The sequence below is a fragment of the Gymnoscopelus microlampas genome, assembly GCF_963454915.1.
Source record: "Gymnoscopelus microlampas genome assembly, chromosome: 24".
Classification (NCBI taxonomy): Eukaryota; Metazoa; Chordata; class Actinopteri; order Myctophiformes; family Myctophidae; genus Gymnoscopelus; species Gymnoscopelus microlampas.
This window is the reverse complement of record NC_139961.1, coordinates 327,380-347,379: the sequence shown is the minus strand read 5'-3', so window position 1 is coordinate 347,379 and position 20,000 is coordinate 327,380. Positions and strand designations below refer to the sequence as shown.

The following is a 20,000-nucleotide window of genomic DNA, read 5'->3' as shown; positions in this document are numbered from 1 at the left end:
TTCCCCGAATTTTCTCCGATGCTTTCAACTATGCGACACTACTGGTTGCGGGGTGTATTGCACTCTGATACATTACAAAAAAAATAGAAAATGTCCGCCGATTGGGATTAAAATGCTTTTTATTGAACAATAAAAGAGATATGGGTTCTTCTCGTGATCCGGTTCAACTTGTTGCATCCGTGGCATGACGTCAGCACTTTATATTTGAAATGTGAACGTTTAGGTAGATGTGAGAGTTGTAAATGTAAAAAAAAATATCAAAAACCAGTAAGTGGGTCCATGACTGTCATGTTATGACGTCATGTTTCAGGGCTACTACCATTCATGAATTCATTTCGGCCATTTGAAAATAGCAGATCTACAAGCTCACAATGCGTCGAAGCGACGCATTGTGAGCTCGTAGATCTGCTATTTTCAAATGATTTTTATACATTTGGAAACTTCACTACTACAGCTCTGCACAATGAGTACTTTTACTTTTGGTACTTTACGTACATTTTGATACCAATAACAGTTCTCATGTCTTACTAAATAAAGTACATCAATCAATCAATCAATACTTTTGTACTTTTACTCAAGTACATTTTGAATTCCGGACTTTTAACTTGTAACAGAATTTCTTTACATCGCAGTCTTGATACTTTTACTTGAGTAAAAAAAAAATGTGAGTACTTTTTCCACCACTTGTCTCTGAGTTGCGTTGTGACGCAATAAGATGCATTAAAAAGTGGATACAAGCGCCCTCTGGCGGTTAATCTACTAAGTGTAGTTCGTTTTGTCTCTTATTAATTGTTAACGTTATTTAATCTTTATAAATGATAATTTATAGTGTTTTCATTCTTGTATTATATAATTAGTCATTATTTAAACCAACTGTTGGATTCATACAACAAACGCAGGACGTTTTACATCATTTGAGCAGCTAGCTAGCATGCTAACATGCTAATACGTTAGCATGCTAACATGCTACCGGATGTAAACACAGGCAGTTAAAACAAATGCCGTCAAAAGGCGAACGCTCTTCTAGACACTTCCGGTTTAAGGGGTTTTCAAAATAAAGTCAAAGGTTTAACGCGTGAAGTTAACAAGTTCGAAGTTCGGTCTCACATCCGGTCTACAGCCCGCCTACTGTATCCGGTCACATGTTCATACTGACATACGTGCACACAACCTGTTTCCGTATCCGTTACAGACCGGATGCATAGAGTTATGAGTATGGCGGAACGTTGAGTTGGCTTTGTGAGCAAAAGTTCTCTCATGGTTTTTAAAATTCGACTTGACAGAATGTGCTTTTATTTTGAAGACTAACCGGAAGTCTTGTCATGGTTAATTTGCGCTGACTTAACAGACACATTTGTCCGTTTTCACCACAAGAGGGCAGCAAAGCCTACATTTGACCCATATCAGCCCGCAACCTCCTCAAAACCACCAAGACTGTGCAATACCCTCCCTGTCCACAAGAGAGCAGCACAGTCCGTTGACTCCTATAGAGAGGCCTACAGAACAAAGCTAACACAGGTTTTACCCAGAGCCGTAACGACAGTTATGACACTAGCGTTGACTCCCATAGTAAGAATGCAATGCGGAAGTGCTCTGACTGTCTATCTCAATGGGATAGTTCCAATGTTTGGAACTATAGCCCATAGCAGCCCGCTTTGCGGCGAGATCAGAGCGTGACGTTACTCTCTTGTACCCCTGGACCCCCAGGGGTACTTGAGGGGGTTCCAGGGGGTCCCCAGCTAAATGATGGATAAGAACCAAATGGACCCTTATGGGTCTGTAACTCTGAGAGTGTACAAATGGAACCAAATGGACCCGTTAGGGTCCATTTGGTTCCATTTGTACACTCTCAGAGTTACATTAACATTGATTTTACAATATGAATTGGTGTCCCAGAGAAAAAAAATGCCATTAAATGGGGGTCCGTAGCCCCTAATGCATGTCAAACTGGGGGTCCTTGAAATTAAAATGGTTGAGAATCACTGCTAGAGCCCTAAAAAAATCTTCTCTTATGGGGGTCCCTGGCTTATCTTTTGAAATGGGGGTCCACATGCTATTGATTGTCAATTTGGGGGTCCTTGACATGAAAAAGTTTGAGAACCACTGTCTTAGATGTTTTAATGGTTTCTAATGTGTGACGATTCTTTTTTTTATTTTTTATTATTATTATTATTATTATTATTATATTATGCATTGAGTAAAATTAGGACAAATAATGTTATTACAATGTAAAGATTCTGTGGTGATGTAATAATAATAATAATAATAATAACTACTAATATTAATAATAATGTTGTTATAATGTATATATATATTTCTCATATTTTACTGTAATTGTTCTGTTTGGTATGAAATGACAGATAAACCACAGTCACGTGACTGCTCTGAAGCGCTCGCTTGGGGTGTCGCGTGGTTATGACGTCACGGACGCATCCTTGGGGCAGTGCAGTCAGTGTTCCTGTTCAGTTGAATCAATGAGCAACGTCGTTAGCATCGTTAGCATCATGCTGCCGGCCTCTATACATTATTGTCGTGTCTCTTATGTTCTCATAGCCTGATAAACCACGTGACGTCATCGAGTGACCGCTACGTCATACAGACACTGTAATGACGCCACGAGCCGCGGTGCGTTTGGACTGAAAGCAAGACAGCTAGCTAGCATCCTGTTAGCCTGACAAGCTAACAACAACAAACAGCTGTCTGGTCTGTCTGTCTGTCTGTCTGTCTGTCTGTCTGTCTGTCTGTCTGTCTGTCTGTCTGTCAACCAACAAACAATCAATCAATCAATCAATCAAAGATGGATGGTAACCATGGTAACGTGCAGAAGAGACGCGACAACAAGAAATCACTTCGAGTTAAAGTCATCAGCCTGGGAAATGCAGAGGTTGGCAAGGTAAGAGTTAATAATAATAACTAGAAAAAGTGCTCCTCGGAGCACAAGTCTCCGCCAGCAGACTTGTGTTGGGAATGTTGGGAATGTTCTAATTCGTATGTTCTAATTCTTACAAAAAATAGAACATGTTACTGTGTCATAGTAACATGACACAAGTGTCCTATCCCTCTGTATAAGTGTCCTATCCGTCCTGTCTGTGTAAGTGTCCTATCCGTCCTGTCTGTGTAAGTGTCCTATGCGTCCTGTCTGTATAAGTGTCCTATCCGTCCTGTCTGTATAAGTGTCCTATCCGTCCTGTCTGTGTAAGTGTCCTATCCGTCCTGTCTGTGTAAGTGTCCTATCCGTCCTGTCTGTATAAGTGTCCTATCCGTCCTGTCTGTGTAAGTGTCCTATCCGTCCTGTCTGTATAAGTGTCCTATCCGTCCTGTCTGTGTAAGTGTCCTATCCGTCCTGTCTGTATAAGTGTCCTATCCGTCCTGTCTGTGTAAGTGTCCTATCCGTCCTGTCTGTGTAAGTGTCCTATCCGTCCTGTCTGTATAAGTGTCCTATCCGTCCTGTCTGTGTAAGTGTCCTATCCGTCCTGTCTGTGTAAGTGTCCTATCCGTCCTGTCTGTGTAAGTGTCCTATCCGTCCTGTCTATGTAAGTGTCCTATCTGTCCTATCTGTCCTGTCTGTGTAGGTGTAAGACAGTGATTATTCCTGTCTTACCTCACTTTGAAAGAGGCTAAGACTCTTTCAAAGTGACACATGTATTTATAGGCCGCTATACGTCACTAGCCAATCAGATCACACTATTTCACCGTATTGTCACGTGTCACGTGAGGCTTGACCAATGTTAGCTTGACATGTGGAAAGTGAAAACAATGTCTCCTAGCGGAGACAATAATAATTTATGCATTACAGAGTTGCATCATTAAGAGGTTTTGTGAGAAGAGATTTATTAATAATAATAATAATAATAATAATAATAATTTATGTATTACAGAGTTGCATCATTAAGAGGGTTTGTGAGAAGAGATGTATTAATAATAATAATAATATTAATTATTATTATTATTTATGTATTACAGAGTTGCATCATTAAGAGGTTTTGTGAGAAGAGATTTATTAATAATAATAATAATAATAATAATAATAATTTATGTATTACAGAGTTGCATCATTAAGAGGTTTTGTGAGAAGAGACGTATTAATAATAATAATAATTTATGCATTACAGAGTTGCATCATCAAGAGGTATTGTGAGAAGAGATTCGTTCCTAAATATCTTGCGACCATTGGCATCGACTACGGAGTCACGAAGTAAGTAATTTATTCACCTAACATCATGAATATTAATGAACAGATGTTATGCTCATGAATATTAATGAACACATGTCATGTTCATGAATATTAATGAACACATGTCATGTTCATGAATATTAATGAACACATGTTATGTTCATGAATACTAATGAACACATGTTATGTTCATGAATATTAATGAACACATGTTATGTTCATGAATATTAATGAACACATGTTATGTTCATGAATGTTAATGAACACATGTTATGTTCATGAATATTAATGAACACATGTCATGTTCATGAATATTAATGAACACATGTCATGTTCATGAATATTAATGAACACATGTCATGTTCATGAATATTAATGAACACATGTCATGTTCATGAATATTAATGAACACATGTTATGTTCATGAATACTAATGAACACATGTTATGTTCATGAATATTAATGAACACATGTTATGTTCATGAATGTTAATGAACACATGTTATGTTCATGAATATTAATGAACACATGTCATGTTCATGAATATTAATGAACACATGTCATGTTCATGAATATTAATGAACACATGTCATGTTCATGAATGTTAATGAACACATGTTATGTTCATGAATACTAATGAACACATGTTATGTTCATGAATATTAATGAACACATGTTATGTTCATGAATATTAATGAACACATGTCATGTTCATGAATATTAATGAACACATGTCATGTTCATGAATATTAATGAACACATGTCATTTTGTCATGACCTGTTGCTACTGGAACAGTGGCCCTCATTTATCAATGGAGTGTACTTATATAATAGAGTCTATATATATTATATATGTAAATATATAATATGTATAAACCGGTACAAACCGGCTTATATTTATTCCTATGTATTACTGATAGTTTTTATTATTGTATTAATTTCCATTGGTGTAATGTTTTTACCATGCTGCCCCCCAGGGGTACTTGAGGGGGTTCCAGGGGGTCCCCAGCTAAATGATAGATTAGGCGCCACATGGACCCTTATGGGTCTGTAACTCTGAGAGTGTACAAATGGAACCAAATGGACCCTAACGGGTCCATTTGGTTCCATTTGTACACTCTCAGAGTTACATTAACATTGATTTTACAATATAAATTGCGGTCCAAGTGATAGAAATGCCATTAAATGGGGGTCCGTAGCCTTAATGCATGTCAAACTGGGGGTCCTTGACATTGAAATGGTTGAGAATCACTGCTAGAAAGCCGTAAAAACCTTCTCTTATGGGGGTCCCTGGCATATCTTTTGAAATGGGGGTCCGTGGGCTAATAAGTGTCAATTTGGGGGTCCTTGACATGAAAAAGTTTGAGAACCACTGATCTATAAGGTCTATGATGGAACAAACGGGTTCAGACAAAGTCTACACCAGCCTCAGATCTGTTGTGAGATCTGAGCGGGCCGTTACGCTAAACTCCACGTCAGGATATATTGATAAATGGTGATCTCGCCGTACGCCCATTATTTGGTCTACACCGCCTTGATACACGATGAGGGCCACTGTGTGTTTACCAATACGTTTAGCTCAGTGGTTTTCAACCTTTTCTTGCGTCAAGGACCCCCAAATTGACACATATTAGCCCAGGGACCCCCATTTGAAAAGATATGGCAGGGACTCAACCATTTTGATTCCTTGGGGGTCCCAATCTACACTGTAGTATCATCATCAGTGTTAATGTAACTCTGACAGTGTACAAATGGAACCAAATGGACCCTTACGGGTCCATTTGGTTCCATTTGTACACTCTCAGAGTTACAGACACACAAGGGTCAATTTGGTTACCAACTATTCCATTTGTATGGGGACCCCCTGGAACCCCCTCAAGGACCACTGGTGGTCCCCGGACCACTGGTTGAAAACCACTGGTTTAGCTCATTCACACACACTGAGTTTTACTACTTCCAATACTGAAACATATTCCAGTTTGGACACATGTTCCTGGGTGATACGTCTTATTATTGTTCATCTAATAAAACATTCTCAATGGGTTTACTTTAAACTGTGTGTGTGTGTGTGTGTGTGTGTGTGTGTGTGTGTGTGTGTGTGTGTGTGTGTGTGTGTGTGTGTGTGTGTGTGTGTGTGTGTGTGTGTGTGTGTGTGTGTGTGTGTGTGTGTGTGTGCGTGCGTGCGTGCGTGCGTGCGTGCGTGCGTGCGTGCGTGCGTGCGCGGTGTGTGTGTGTAGAGTACAGGTCAGGGACAGAGAGATCAAAGTGAACATCTTCGACATGGCCGGTCATCCTTTCTTCTATGAGGTGAGTTCACCACACTCACTACAGAGACACATTACATATACTGTCTGTTTAATGATGTAGAGGACCTCTATATTAACACACTCACTACAGAGACACATTACATATACTGTCTGTTTAATGATGTAGAGGACCTCTATATTAACACACTCACTACAGAGACACATTACATATACTGTCTGTTTAATGATGTAGAGGACCTCTATATTAACACACTCACTACAGAGACACATTACATATACTGTCTGTTTAATGATGTAGAGGACCTCTATATTAACACACTCACTACAGAGACACATTACATATACTGTCTGTTTAATGATGTAGAGGACCTCTATATTAACACACTCACTACAGAGACACATTACATATACTGTCTGTTTAATGATGTAGAGGACCTCTATATTAACACACTCACTACAGAGACACATTACATATACTGTCTGTTTAATGATGTAGAGGACCTCTATATTAACACACTCACTACAGAGACACATTACATATACTGTCTGTTTAATGATGTAGAGGACCACTATATTAACACACTCACTACAGAGACACATTACATATACTGTCTGTTTAATGATGTAGAGGACCTCTATATTAACACACTCACTACAGAGACACATTACATATACTGTCTGTTTAATGATGTAGAGGACCACTATATTAACACACTCACTACAGAGACACATTACATATACTGTCTGTTTAATGATGTAGAGGACCTCTATATTAACACACTCACTACAGAGACACATTACATATACTGTCTGTTTAATGATGTAGAGGACCTCTATATTAACACACTCACTACAGAGACACATTACATATAGTGTCTGTTTAATGATGTAGAGGACCTCTATATTAACACACTCACTACAGAGACACATTACATATACTGTCTGTTTAATGATGTAGAGGACCTCTATATTAACACACTCACTACAGAGACACATTACATATACTGTCTGTTTAATGATGTAGAGGACCACTATATTAACACACTCACTACAGAGACACATTACATATACTGTCTGTTTAATGATGTAGAGGACCTCTATATTAACACACTCACTACAGAGACACATTACATATAGTGTCTGTTTAATGATGTAGAGGACCTCTATATTAACACACTCACTACAGAGACACATTACATATAGTGTCTGTTTAATGATGTAGAGGACCTCTATATTAACACACTCACTACAGAGACACATTACATATACTGTCTGTTTAATGATGTAGAGGACCTCTATATTAACACACTCACTACAGAGACACATTACATATAGTGTCTGTTTAATGATGTAGAGGACCTCTATATTAACACACTCACTACAGAGACACATTACATATACTTAAGCAATATTACACGAGAGGGTGTGCTTTACCGTCATTATTGGCACGCCAGTGATGCGGTCAGGAACGACGCGAAGCGGAGTTCCGCCAGCATCACTGAAGTGCCAATAATGTAAGGTAAAGCACACCCTCGAGTGTAATATTGCGATTATACAACAGTTACCAACAAAACACATCCAAATGTATTCATATTGTGGGGCAATTAATAATAAAAATGTTTCGCTATTGTCCGTTTCCCTGTAAAGAGAAGAGTTTTTGACTGAGAGACATTAAATAGTCCCTGTAGCAGCGCTTTGAGTTTGAGGCACCGTCTCATCAACACAGCTGAGCTATCAATGCTTGCGCAGTGGAATGAATTCCAGTAGGCTATATGCTCCGTCGTACGACCGTGTCACGCGGCCAAAATAACTGATCTACAAGCTGACAACGCGTCGCGATGGCGATGCTGGTTTGAAGCACGGCTAGAAAGCTATTTCAACCAATCAGATTGCTTGGTCGGAACTACCTGTTGTATAATGTCTGTTTAATGATGTAGAGGACCTCTATATTAACACACTCACTACAGAGACACATTACATATACTGTCTGTTTAATGATGTAGAGGACCTCTATATTAACACACTCACTACAGAGACACATTACATATACTGTCTGTTTAATGATGTAGAGGACCTCTATATTAACACACTCACTACAGAGACACATTACATATACTGTCTGTTTAATGATGTAGAGGACCTCTATATTAACACACTCACTACAGAGGAACACATTACATATACTGTCTGTTTAATGATGTAGAGGACCACTATATTAACACACTCACTACAGAGACACATTACATATACTGTCTGTTTAATGATGTAGAGGACCTCTATATTAACACACTCACTACAGAGGAACACATTACATATACTGTCTGTTTAATGATGTAGAGGACCACTATATTAACACACTCACTACAGAGACACATTACATATACTGTCTGTTTAATGATGTAAAGGACCTCTATATTAACACACTCACTACAGAGACACATTACATATACTGTCTGTTTAATGATATAGAGGACCTCTATATTAACACACTCACTACAGAGACACATTACATATACTGTCTGTTTAATGATGTAGAGGACCACTATATTTACACACTCACTACAGAGACACATTACATATACTGTCTGTTTAATGATGTAGAGGACCTCTATATTAACACACTCACTACAGAGACACATTACATATACTGTCTGTTTAATGATGTAGAGGACCTCTATATTAACACACTCACTACAGAAACACATTACATATACTGTCTGTTTAATGATGTAGAGGACCACTATATTAACACACTCACTACAGAGACACATTACATATACTGTCTGTTTAATGATGTAGAGGACCTCTATATTAACACACTCACTACAGAAACACATTACATATACTGTCTGTTTAATGATGTAGAGGACATCTATATTTACACTAAGGGGCGGCCATAGCTGAGTGGTTAGTGAGCCCGCCTATGGTTCTCAACCATTTTAATTTCAAGGACCCCCCAGTTTGACATGCATTAGAGGCTATGGACCCCCATTTAAAGGCATTTCTATCACTGGGACCCCAATTAATATTGTAAAATCAATGTTAATTTAACTCTGAGAGTGTACAAATGGAACCAAATGGACCCGTTAGGGTCCATTTGGTTCCATTTGTACACTCTCAGAGTTACAGACTCATAAGGGTCCATTTGGTTCCATTTGTACACTCAGAGTTACAGACCCATAAGGGTCCATTTGGTTCCATTTGTACACTCAGAGTTACAGACTCATAAGGGTCCATTTGGTTCCTATCCATCATTTAGCTGGGGACCCCCTGGAACCCCCTCAAGTACCCTTGGGGGTCCCCGGACCCCACTTTGAGAACCAACGCCTTACACGCAGTTATTTGAGATAATAACAATAAATCAATGTGGTTTTATAATAACATAATAATAGTAAAACGTGTCTCTAGTAATGACTTCTACAAGGACTCATATATATATATATATATATATATATATATATATATCTATCCTAGGTACGTAACAAGTTCTACAAGGACTCATATATATATATATATATATATATATATATATATATATATATCTATATATCTATCCTAGGTACGTAACGAGTTCTACAAGGACTCATATATATATATATATATATATATATATATATATATATCTATATATCTATACTAGGTACGTAACGAGTTCTACAAGGACTCATATATATATATATATATATATATATATATCTATATCTATACTAGGTACGTAACGAGTTCTACAAGGACTCATATTTATATATATGTATATATATATCTATACTAGGTACGTAACGAGTTCTACAAGGACTCATATTTATATATATATATATCTATATCTATACTAGGTACGTAACGAGTTCTACAAGGACTCTCAGGGCGTGGTCCTGGTGTATGACGTGGGCGTCAGGGAGAGCTTTGATTCGCTGGACAGCTGGCTGGGGGAGATGAAGCAGGAAATGGGCTCCCAGGCCAACATGGAGAACATCGTGTTCGTCGTCTGTGCCAACAAGGTACGTCATTCATTCATTAGTTAACGTATCATCAAAATCATTTTAAACACATCTATGGCCATTCAAAAATAGCAGATCTACAAGCTCACAACGAGCTTGTAGATCTGCTATTTTTTAAATATCCAAAATGTTTGGAGAATTGTGATTTTTTTGTTTTTAACACAAATCCTCTCTTCTGGGGGTCCCGACAATAAAACTGAAATCATTCTCTTTGGCTCCTCCTCACAAAACAAAGACCATCACCACCTCCCTCGGCCCACTGACCTGTAAACCACACGTCAACAACCTGGTTGTAATCCTGGACTCAAATTTGACAAGCAAATCAATTCCGTTATTAAAGGTGCCTTCTTTAAATTAAAGGCCCTTCTTCCAACTAAGACCAGACTAAGACTCAAATACCTCCCTCTCTAGACCAGTGGTTCTCAAAGTGGGGTCCGGGGACCCCCAGGGTCCTTGAGGGAGTTCCAGGGGGTCCCCAGCTAAATGATAGATTAGGTACCAAATGGACCCTTATGGGTCTGTAACTCTGAGAGTGTACAAATGGAACCAAATGGACCCTTATGGGTCTGTAACTCTGAGAGTGTACAAATGGAACCAAATGGACCCTAACATAGACTTTACGATATAAATTGGGGTCCAAGACATAGAAATGCCATTAAATGGGGGTCCGTAGCCCTAATGCATGTCAAACTGGGGGTCCTTGAAATTAAAATGGTTGAGATTCACTGCTAGAGCCGTAAAACAAAACCTCTCTTATGGGGGTCCCTGGCATATCTTTTCAAATGGGGGTCCGTGGGCTAACATGTGTCAATTTGGGGGTCCTTGACATGAAAAAGTTTGAGAACCACTGATCTAGACTGCAGCTCGTCCAGAACGCGGCTGCAAGGCTCTTGATCACATCACTCCCATTGTGGCATCTGGCCTCCAGTCAAAATGTTATTATTGGCCTATAAAGCCCACCATGGATTGGCACCACCCTACATATGCATGATGCTTCCTCCCCCCCGACAGCATTAGGCCAGTGGTTCTCAAACTTCTTCATGTCAAGGACCCCCAAATTGACACTTATTAGCCCGCGGACCCCCATTTGAAAAGATAAGCCAGGGACCCCCATAAGAGAAGATTTTTACGGCTCTCTAGCAGTGATTCTCAACCATTTTAATTTCAAGGACCCCCACAGTTTGACATGCATTTAGGCTACGGACCCCCATTTAATGAAATTTATATCTCTTGGACCCCAATTTATATCGTAAAATCAATGTTAATTTAACTCTGAGAGTGTACAAATGGTACACTCTCAGAGTTACAGACCCATAAGGGTCCATTTGGTTCCATTTGTACACTCTCAGAGTTACAGACCCATAAGGGTCCATTTGGTTCCATTTGTACACTCTCAGAGTTACAGACCCATAAGGGTCCATTTGGTTCCTGTCCATCATTTAGCTGGGGACCCCCTCAAGTACCCCAAGGGGTCCCCGGACCCCACTTTGAGAACCAATGACTTAGATCAGCGGATGTATTTGATGCTTTTTGTGTGTTTTTTAACCCTGATGTTACAGCACTTTGGTTGTTTTTAAATGTGCTTTATAAATAAAATTGACTTGACTTGAATGTGGGGGTCCTTGACGTGTGTGTGTGTGTGTGTGTGTGTGTGTGTGTGTGTGTGTGTGTGTGTGTGTGTAGGTTGACCTCACTAAGCGTCGGGTGGTTGACGAGGGGGAGGGGCGTCTGTGGGCGGAGTCACGAGGCTTCCACTACTTTGAAACGTCGGCTCAGAGCGGAGAGGGAATCAACGACATGTTCCAGGTACACACATTATGCTACACACTACACACACACACACACACACACACACACACACACACACACACACACACACACACAAACACACACACACACACACACACACACACACACACACACACACACACACACACACACACACACACACACACACACACACACACACACACACATTTTAACCATTTATTTATGTCCACACAAAGGAGAGTATACAAGGACACAAATATTAAAGGTGCAGTGAGATGACATCACAAAATCATGGAAACGTCTTCATGATACAATAAACATGTCACTCAGTACTCTATGGGTTTAAGTAACAGTATAAGTACTCAGTACTCTATGGGTATAAGTAACAGCGTCTCTGCCATATATGGCGGCTGCCAATTATAGCAGAAATAGAACAATACTTTGCCAGCCTTTTTGCCTCTTTTTTGGTGCATCCTAAGTTGTTGGAACCCTCTAACAACCAGTCTGTGTATAATGTCCTATAGGCTGCCAAATATAAAAACAAATACTCTGCACCTATAACCCAGCTCTGAGATGGTATGTAGGAGTGGTTGGTATTTAATGGCCTTTGTCATAAAGGCTTCCTCTAGGCCCATGGTTCTCAAAGTGGGGTCCGGGGACCCCCAGGGGTACTTGAGGGGGTTCCAGGGGGTCCCCAGCTAAATGATGGACAGGAACCAAATGGACCCTTATGGGTCTGTAACTCTGAGAGTGTACAAATGGACCTAACGGGTCCATTTGCGTTTTTCTGGAGGGTCTAATTAGCTGTCAAAGATGTAAATATGTCTGGGTTATCACAGAGATGTAAATATGTCTGGGTTATCACAGAGATGTGAAGATGTCTGGGTTATCACAGAGATGTATAGATGTCTGGGTTATCACAGAGATGTAAATATGTCTGGGTTATCACAGAGATGTAAATATGTCTGGGTTATCACAGAGATGTAAAGATGTCTGGGTTATCACAGAGATGTATAGATGTCTGGGTTATCACAGAGATGTAAATATGTCTGGGTTATCACAGAGATGTATAGATGTCTGGGTTATCACAGAGATGTATAGATGTCTGGGTTATCACAGAGATGTAAATATGTCTGGGTTATCACAGAGATGTAAATATGTCTGGGTTATCACAGAGATGTAAAGATGTCTGGGTTATCACAGAGATGTAAATATGTCTGGGTTATCACAGAGATGTAAATATGTCTGGGTTATCACAGAGGTGTAAATATGTCTGGGTTATCACAGAGATGTAAATATGTCTGGGTTATCACAGAGATGTATAGATGTCTGGGTTATCACAGAGATGTAAATATGTCTGGGTTATCACAGAGATGTATAGATGTCTGGGTTATCACAGAGATGTAAATATGTCTGGGTTATCACAGAGATGTAAAGATGTCTGGGTTATCACAGAGATGTAAAGATGTCTGGGTTATCACAGAGATGTAAATATGTCTGGGTTATCACAGAGATGTATAGATGTCTGGGTTATCACAGAGATGTATAGATGTCTGGGTTATCACAGAGATGTAAATATGTCTGGGTTATCACAGAGATGTAAATATGTCTGGGTTATCACAGAGATGTATAGATGTCTGGGTTATCACAGAGATGTAAATATGTCTGGGTTATCACAGAGATGTAAATATGTCTGGGTTATCACAGAGATGTAAATATGTCTGGGTTATCACAGAGATGTATAGATGTCTGGGTTATCACAGAGATGTATAGATGTCTGGGTTATCACAGAGATGTATAGATGTCTGGGTTATCACAGAGATGTATAGATGTCTGGGTTATCACAGAGATGTAAATATGTCTGGGTTATCACAGAGATGTAAATATGTCTGGGTTATCACAGAGATGTATAGATGTCTGGGTTATCACAGAGATGTAAATATGTCTGGGTTATCACAGAGATGTATAGATGTCTGGGTTATCACAGAGATGTAAATATGTCTGGGTTATCACAGAGATGTGAAGATGTCTGGGTTATCACAGAGATGTAAAGATGTCTGGGTTATCACAGAGATGTATAGATGTCTGGGTTATCACAGAGATGTATAGATGTCTGGGTTATCACAGAGATGTAAATATGTCTGGGTTATCACAGAGATGTATAGATGTCTGGGTTATCACAGAGATGTAAATATGTCTGGGTTATCACAGAGATGTAAATATGTCTGGGTTATCACAGAGATGTAAATATGTCTGGGTTATCACAGAGATGTAGATATGTCTGGGTTATCACAGAGATGTAAATATGTCTGGGTTATCACAGAGATGTAAATATGTCTGGGTTATCACAGAGATGTAAATATGTCTGGGTTATCACAGAGATGTAAATATGTCTGGGTTATCACAGAGATGTATAGATGTCTGGGTTATCACAGAGATGTAAATATGTCTGGGTTATCACAGAGATGTAAATATGTCTGGGTTATCACAGAGATGTAAATATGTCTGGGTTATCACAGAGATGTATAGATGTCTGGGTTATCACAGAGATGTACATATGTCTGGGTTATCACAGAGATGTATAGATGTCTGGGTTATCACAGAGATGTAAATATGTCTGGGTTATCACAGAGATGTAAATATGTCTGGGTTATCACAGAGATTTAAATATGTCTGGGTTATCACAGAGATGTAAATATGTCTGGGTTATCACAGAGATGTAAATATCGTGCAATGTACATCCCTTTGCATGCATAACAGCCGTTCAAGATGTGTGACAGTGTTTCAGTGATCTGTTCTGTGGTGTGGTGCAGACAACGAGGAGCTTGACTGGTGGGAAACCATATGGAAAGGTTGAGTCTGGTGGGAAGGACTTGTAGTCTGGCTTTTATGGTGAATGTGCTGATGTCCTCATTGAGCGCAGTGTTCTTAAGGAATGAGGGTGAGACAGAGTGATCAGCATAGGGAAGACAGGCGAGTTTCCCTTGTAGTTTTAGTCCAGTCCAGTAGGGGTGTGCCGATACACTAATTTCACCAAACGATACGATACGATATTTGTCTCACAACTTCCATACGATATCGATACGATACGATACGCACTTTTTTTATTATGAAAATATATGGGGGAGGAAAAAAGTAAATGCAAACAAATAATTCTGTTTTTTGCATTATTCAGACATGCAAACTTGTAGCTTTTCAGCTACAATAGCCGTTTTGAATCCAAATAGGGCAATTATAGTGTGACACCTGACCCGAAGAAAAAAACATGTTGTCACCCTTTTCACCTCGGAGAGTCAATATTTATAAAATACTTTGTTGTAATCGCAGAGCCTAATTTATTGTGTGTGTGTGTGTGTGTGTGTGTGTGTGTGTGTGTGTGTGTGCGTGCGTGCGTGTGTGCGCGCGCAGTCGTTCTTCTCGTCCATCACAGACATGTGTGAGAACGGGGGGAAGAGGGTGGTCTCTGAGGTGACGGTGGGCTTCACCAAGGAGCAGGCTGACACCATACGACGCATACGCAACAGCAAGGACTCCTGGGACATGCTGGGAGTCAAACCCGGAGCCACAAGGTACACACACACACACACACACACACACACACACGCACACGCGCACACACACACACACACCAGGGGTCGCGCTAGGATTGTAATCTGCCGGTCCCAATGTCCGGAAGGATTCAAATTTATCGGACATCTGACAAAAATACCGCTCATAATTATGTTTATGCATTAATGACAAGCAGGTGCGTAAATACAGCCTAATACTTAGGCCTACAGCAGTGGTTTTCAACCTTTTTCGCGTCAAGGACCCCCAAATTGACACATATTAGCCCGCGGACCCCCATTTGAAAGGATATGCCAGGGACCCCCAATGAGAGACGATTTTTACGGCTCTAGCAGTGATTCTCAACCATATTAATTGCAAGGACCCCCAGTTTGACATGCATTAGGGCTATGGACCCCCATTTAATGGCATTTCTATCACTGGGACCCCAATTTTTATTATAAAATCAATGTTAATTTAACTCTGAGAGTGTACAAATGGAACCAAATGGACCCGTTAGGGTCCATTTGGTTCCATTTGTACACTCAGAGTTACAGACCCATAAGGGTCCATTTGGTTCCTATCTATCATTTGGCTGGGGACCCCCTGGAACTCCCTCAAGGACCACTGGTTGAAAACCACTGGCCTACAGCATTATATTTTGGATTGAGCTATTTGAACATGAACCATCATAATATACACATTTTATATAGCAGGGTCATCTAACACAAATACATGAATTACCTACATTACCATTTGCGCAGCATGCTGCGTGCGTGATGGTTTCTCAATAATCAATTGCGTTTGAATGCATTTTCGAATCCATTGGTTCTCAAAGTGGGGTCCGGGGACCCCCAGGGGTCCTTGAGGGAGTTCCAGGGGGTCCCCAGCTAAATGATAGATTAGGCACCAAATGGACCCTTATGGGTCTGTAACTCTGAGAGTGTACAAATGGAACCAAATGGACCCGTTAATGGACCCTAACGGGTCCATTTGGTTCCATTTGTACACTCTCAGAGTTACATTGACATAGATTGCGGTCCGAGTGATGGAAATGCCATTAAATGGGGGCCCGTAACCTATAATGCAGGTCAAACTGGGGGTCCTTGAAATTAAAATGGTTGAGAATCACTGCTAGAGCCGTAAAAAAATCTTCTCTTATGGGGGTCCCTGTGTCAATTTGGGGGTCCTTGACATGAAAAAGTTTGAGAACCACTGTTCTAATCAAAGGGCAGATTTCAGATGAATCCTTCATAATGTGGCTCAGCTGACCTGTTAGGGTAATAAATGATAGACCACTACTCACTCACAGGAGGTTATACTGTTTAGTTAGACAGTGGATGCTGTCCGTGCGTCTAGTTGGGACAGCCGTGGGAAAGTTGATGAGTTGTGAGAATCTTGTCGTCTCCTCATAGAGCTAATCAGTTCAAAGTGGTAACGTTTTAACGTGTCCACCTCATAGAGAGTTAAAAATAGGTCCACGATTATGATTAACGTCGTGTTTCACCTCGATGCCATAGTAGTTATGACAAAGTGACCATTCAGCATGGGAGGAGGTTACACTAACTTTGGTTCCTACCTGTGTGTGTGTTTCCAGGGAGGAAGTGAACAAGGCGTACAGGAAGTTGGCAGTGCTGTTGCATCCTGACAAGTGTGTCGCGCCAGGAAGTGAGGACGCGTTCAAGGCCGTGGTCAACGCCCGAACCTCTCTGTTAAAGAACATTAAATAATCATTAAATAACATTAAATAATCATTAAATAACATTAAATAATCATTAAAGAACATTAAATAATCATTAAATAATCATTAACACATTGACTGCCAGTCGCGTAGATCTACGCAAAGTGGTCTTTCCCGCGATAGGAACAAAAAGTGCACTTTCTGAATGTTTTGATCCACTTCCTGTTTCCGGTAGCACCACACACACACACATACACACACACACACACACACACACACACACACACACACACACACACACACACACACAGAACACCACCGGGAAACAGAATTATTCGGGTTCCGTGTTTTTTTTTTTTCCGATCCTATCCGCTTCCTGTCTGGGATCCGGTTTTAAAGTCGATTATCTGCGTTGTTGTTTCTCTCCTCGCATCTCACTGTTTAGCGTTTACCGTTGTAACTTCAAGATGGCGGGTGGCAATGAGACGCGGTCTGCACTGCTAGCTTCACACAGATCCCCTGTGTGTGTAGAACCAAACGAACGCGCATTTTGAACGGATTTAGCGAGGTCTGTGGCGACACGAAACAAGAATGACCAAAGTCATAATAAAGCCGCGTGCGGCAGGCTTTTTGGGGCCCAATCTTTTCATAGACCTGATTACTTGTTTTTTGGGATTGCTTGTTTCTCTCGCCAAACCTGGCAACATTTAGCGTCGCAGATTAACGCTGTAATGTTTTTTTTATATAAGTGGTGGCAGCATTTTGTGACACCACACGGGTCTTCCCAACAATAGCTAAGATTGAAGTCAGTGTGAACATGGGCAAATAATAACTTAATAGCCAAACTAGGTCTAATGAAGCACGCTAGCATTTAGGCTAACCCTCCGGCCTGAAGCTCTCTTGTTGTGATGTGTGTTCGTCCATGCTGGCCCCTGATATGGTCTGCTTCCGGGTGGATCAACCTAACTAACAATGAGGATCGTTCTGATTGGTTCCCTTCCCAACTATAGTCCCTCAAAAAGAGTAATTCTGATTGGATCTCTTCTCCATTCGTCCCGCCCTAACATTTTCGTCTCATCTAATTCGTTGACTATTACGTGTCCATTACATTTTCGTCTCCCCATTGGCTTAAAAGGGGGGAAGTGTGATGGACAGCCAGGACAGCCAATGACACTTAGGTGTCACTCGGGTGTCGGACTAAGACTAGTGCTGTTTATAGAGCCGCGCTAGCGCACATGGATTAAAGTTCTCAGTCGCCAAGACTGATTTCAGTCATTTGGATTCCATGGAAGCCAGCATGTCTTCTATGGAAGCATGCTGCGCAGCAAAAATAGCCGATCTACAAGCCCTCAATGCGTCGCAGACGCATTGAGGGCTTGTAGAAAGGCTATTTTCGGTTATTTAAAGATTAGAGCATTTGAAGTGGTCAAACTATATGTTCAGAAGCATCTTTCCATAATATCTTAATCGTCTCGGATATTTTACCCATTAAGACCTGGAACGCATCTGTGTCACTTTAGATTCTTGAAATCTTGAAAAAAATACATTTTTTGATTTTTTCCAAAAACTGTTAGGATTTAGATTTTAGAAGCAACGGTTAAAGCCTGAATCTGTGATTTCTTCACATGGTTGGCAGTATGTAGAACAGCAGGAACAATATTACTAAAGCATCCTGATTTGACATATTGTGTTCATCGTTTAGGAATCGGCGCTAGTGTGTGTGTGTGGGGGGGATCCTTTCACACCGTTTCAGAAATCGCACATTAGGACATTTTCAGTCGTGAGATTAGATTTTTCTTTAATCCATGAGCGCATGCGGCTAAAGAACAAAAAAACAACAATAAATGTCTGGCACTGGTGAGTACATTATGAGATTAAACGCTGGCAGTCAATGTGTTAAATAACCCTAAACCTCTCTGTTAAAGAACATTTAATAATCAGTGTATTAACTGTGTTTAAAAGTCATTTTAATGTATTTATTGGTTTTATATCGGTATAACAGCATGTGATTGGCTGTCAGCTGTATTTGTATGCGCAGCGGTGATTGGACAGATTTTGATGTGCGCTCTGAGGAAGCCCCACCCCCCCCCCCCTCATCACTTCCTGCTGCGGACCATAATGCCTTGCTCCTCCGTCTGTCTGCATGTGAGACACACACACACACGCACGCACGCACACACGCACGCACGCACACACACACACACACACACACACACACACACACACACACACACACACACACACACACACACACACACACACACACACACACACACACACACACACACACACACACACATGTATTAAAGTGGGTGTAAGTGATATTTTACTTGAAGTTTTTTTTTGCATATTTAATGACAAACACATGTTTACTGTGTGTATGTGTGTGTGTGTGTGTGTGTGTGTGTGTGTGTGCGTGTGTTTGCGTGTGTGCGCGTGCGTGCGACACTAAATGTGTGGGAAATGTGAAACATGATCTTGCTAGAACAGTGGTTTTCAACCTTTTTTCCATCAAGGACCCCCAAATTGACACACATTAGCCCAGGGACCCCCGTTTGAAAAGT

The 20,000-nt window shown here is 40.5% G+C and overlaps 2 protein-coding genes across 4 annotated transcripts in view; one reads left to right on the top strand and one right to left on the bottom strand.

The window, feature by feature from the left end:
* LOC311041025 (target of Nesh-SH3-like) overlaps positions 1-20,000 on the bottom strand; it is a gene marked incomplete at its 5' end in the record, with an annotated part of 759,687 nt that overhangs the window by 414,035 nt on the left and 325,652 nt on the right. The window lies entirely within an intron of this gene.
* The window catches only part of dnajc27 (DnaJ (Hsp40) homolog, subfamily C, member 27), a 19,975-nt gene continuing 2,467 nt past the window's right edge, over positions 2,493-20,000 (top strand). Inside the window, exons 1-8 of one of the 3 annotated variants that reach the window (XM_084051342.1) lie at positions 2,493-2,893; positions 4,046-4,062; positions 4,130-4,195; positions 6,412-6,481; positions 10,275-10,439; positions 12,123-12,245; positions 15,618-15,778; positions 17,353-20,000. The exon at positions 17,353-20,000 is cut by the window's right edge and continues 2,467 nt beyond it. In XM_084051342.1, coding sequence (XP_083907468.1) covers positions 2,798-2,893; positions 4,046-4,062; positions 4,130-4,195; positions 6,412-6,481; positions 10,275-10,439; positions 12,123-12,245; positions 15,618-15,778; positions 17,353-17,485 — 831 coding nt within the window. In that variant the 5' untranslated portion in view covers positions 2,493-2,797 and the 3' untranslated portion in view covers positions 17,486-20,000. Of the gene's footprint in view, positions 2,894-3,963; positions 3,981-4,045; positions 4,063-4,112; positions 4,196-6,411; positions 6,482-10,274; positions 10,440-12,122; positions 12,246-15,617; positions 15,779-17,352 lie in introns of all 3 variants that reach the window. The other 2 variants (XM_084051343.1, XM_084051341.1) reach the window with 2 other exon arrangements.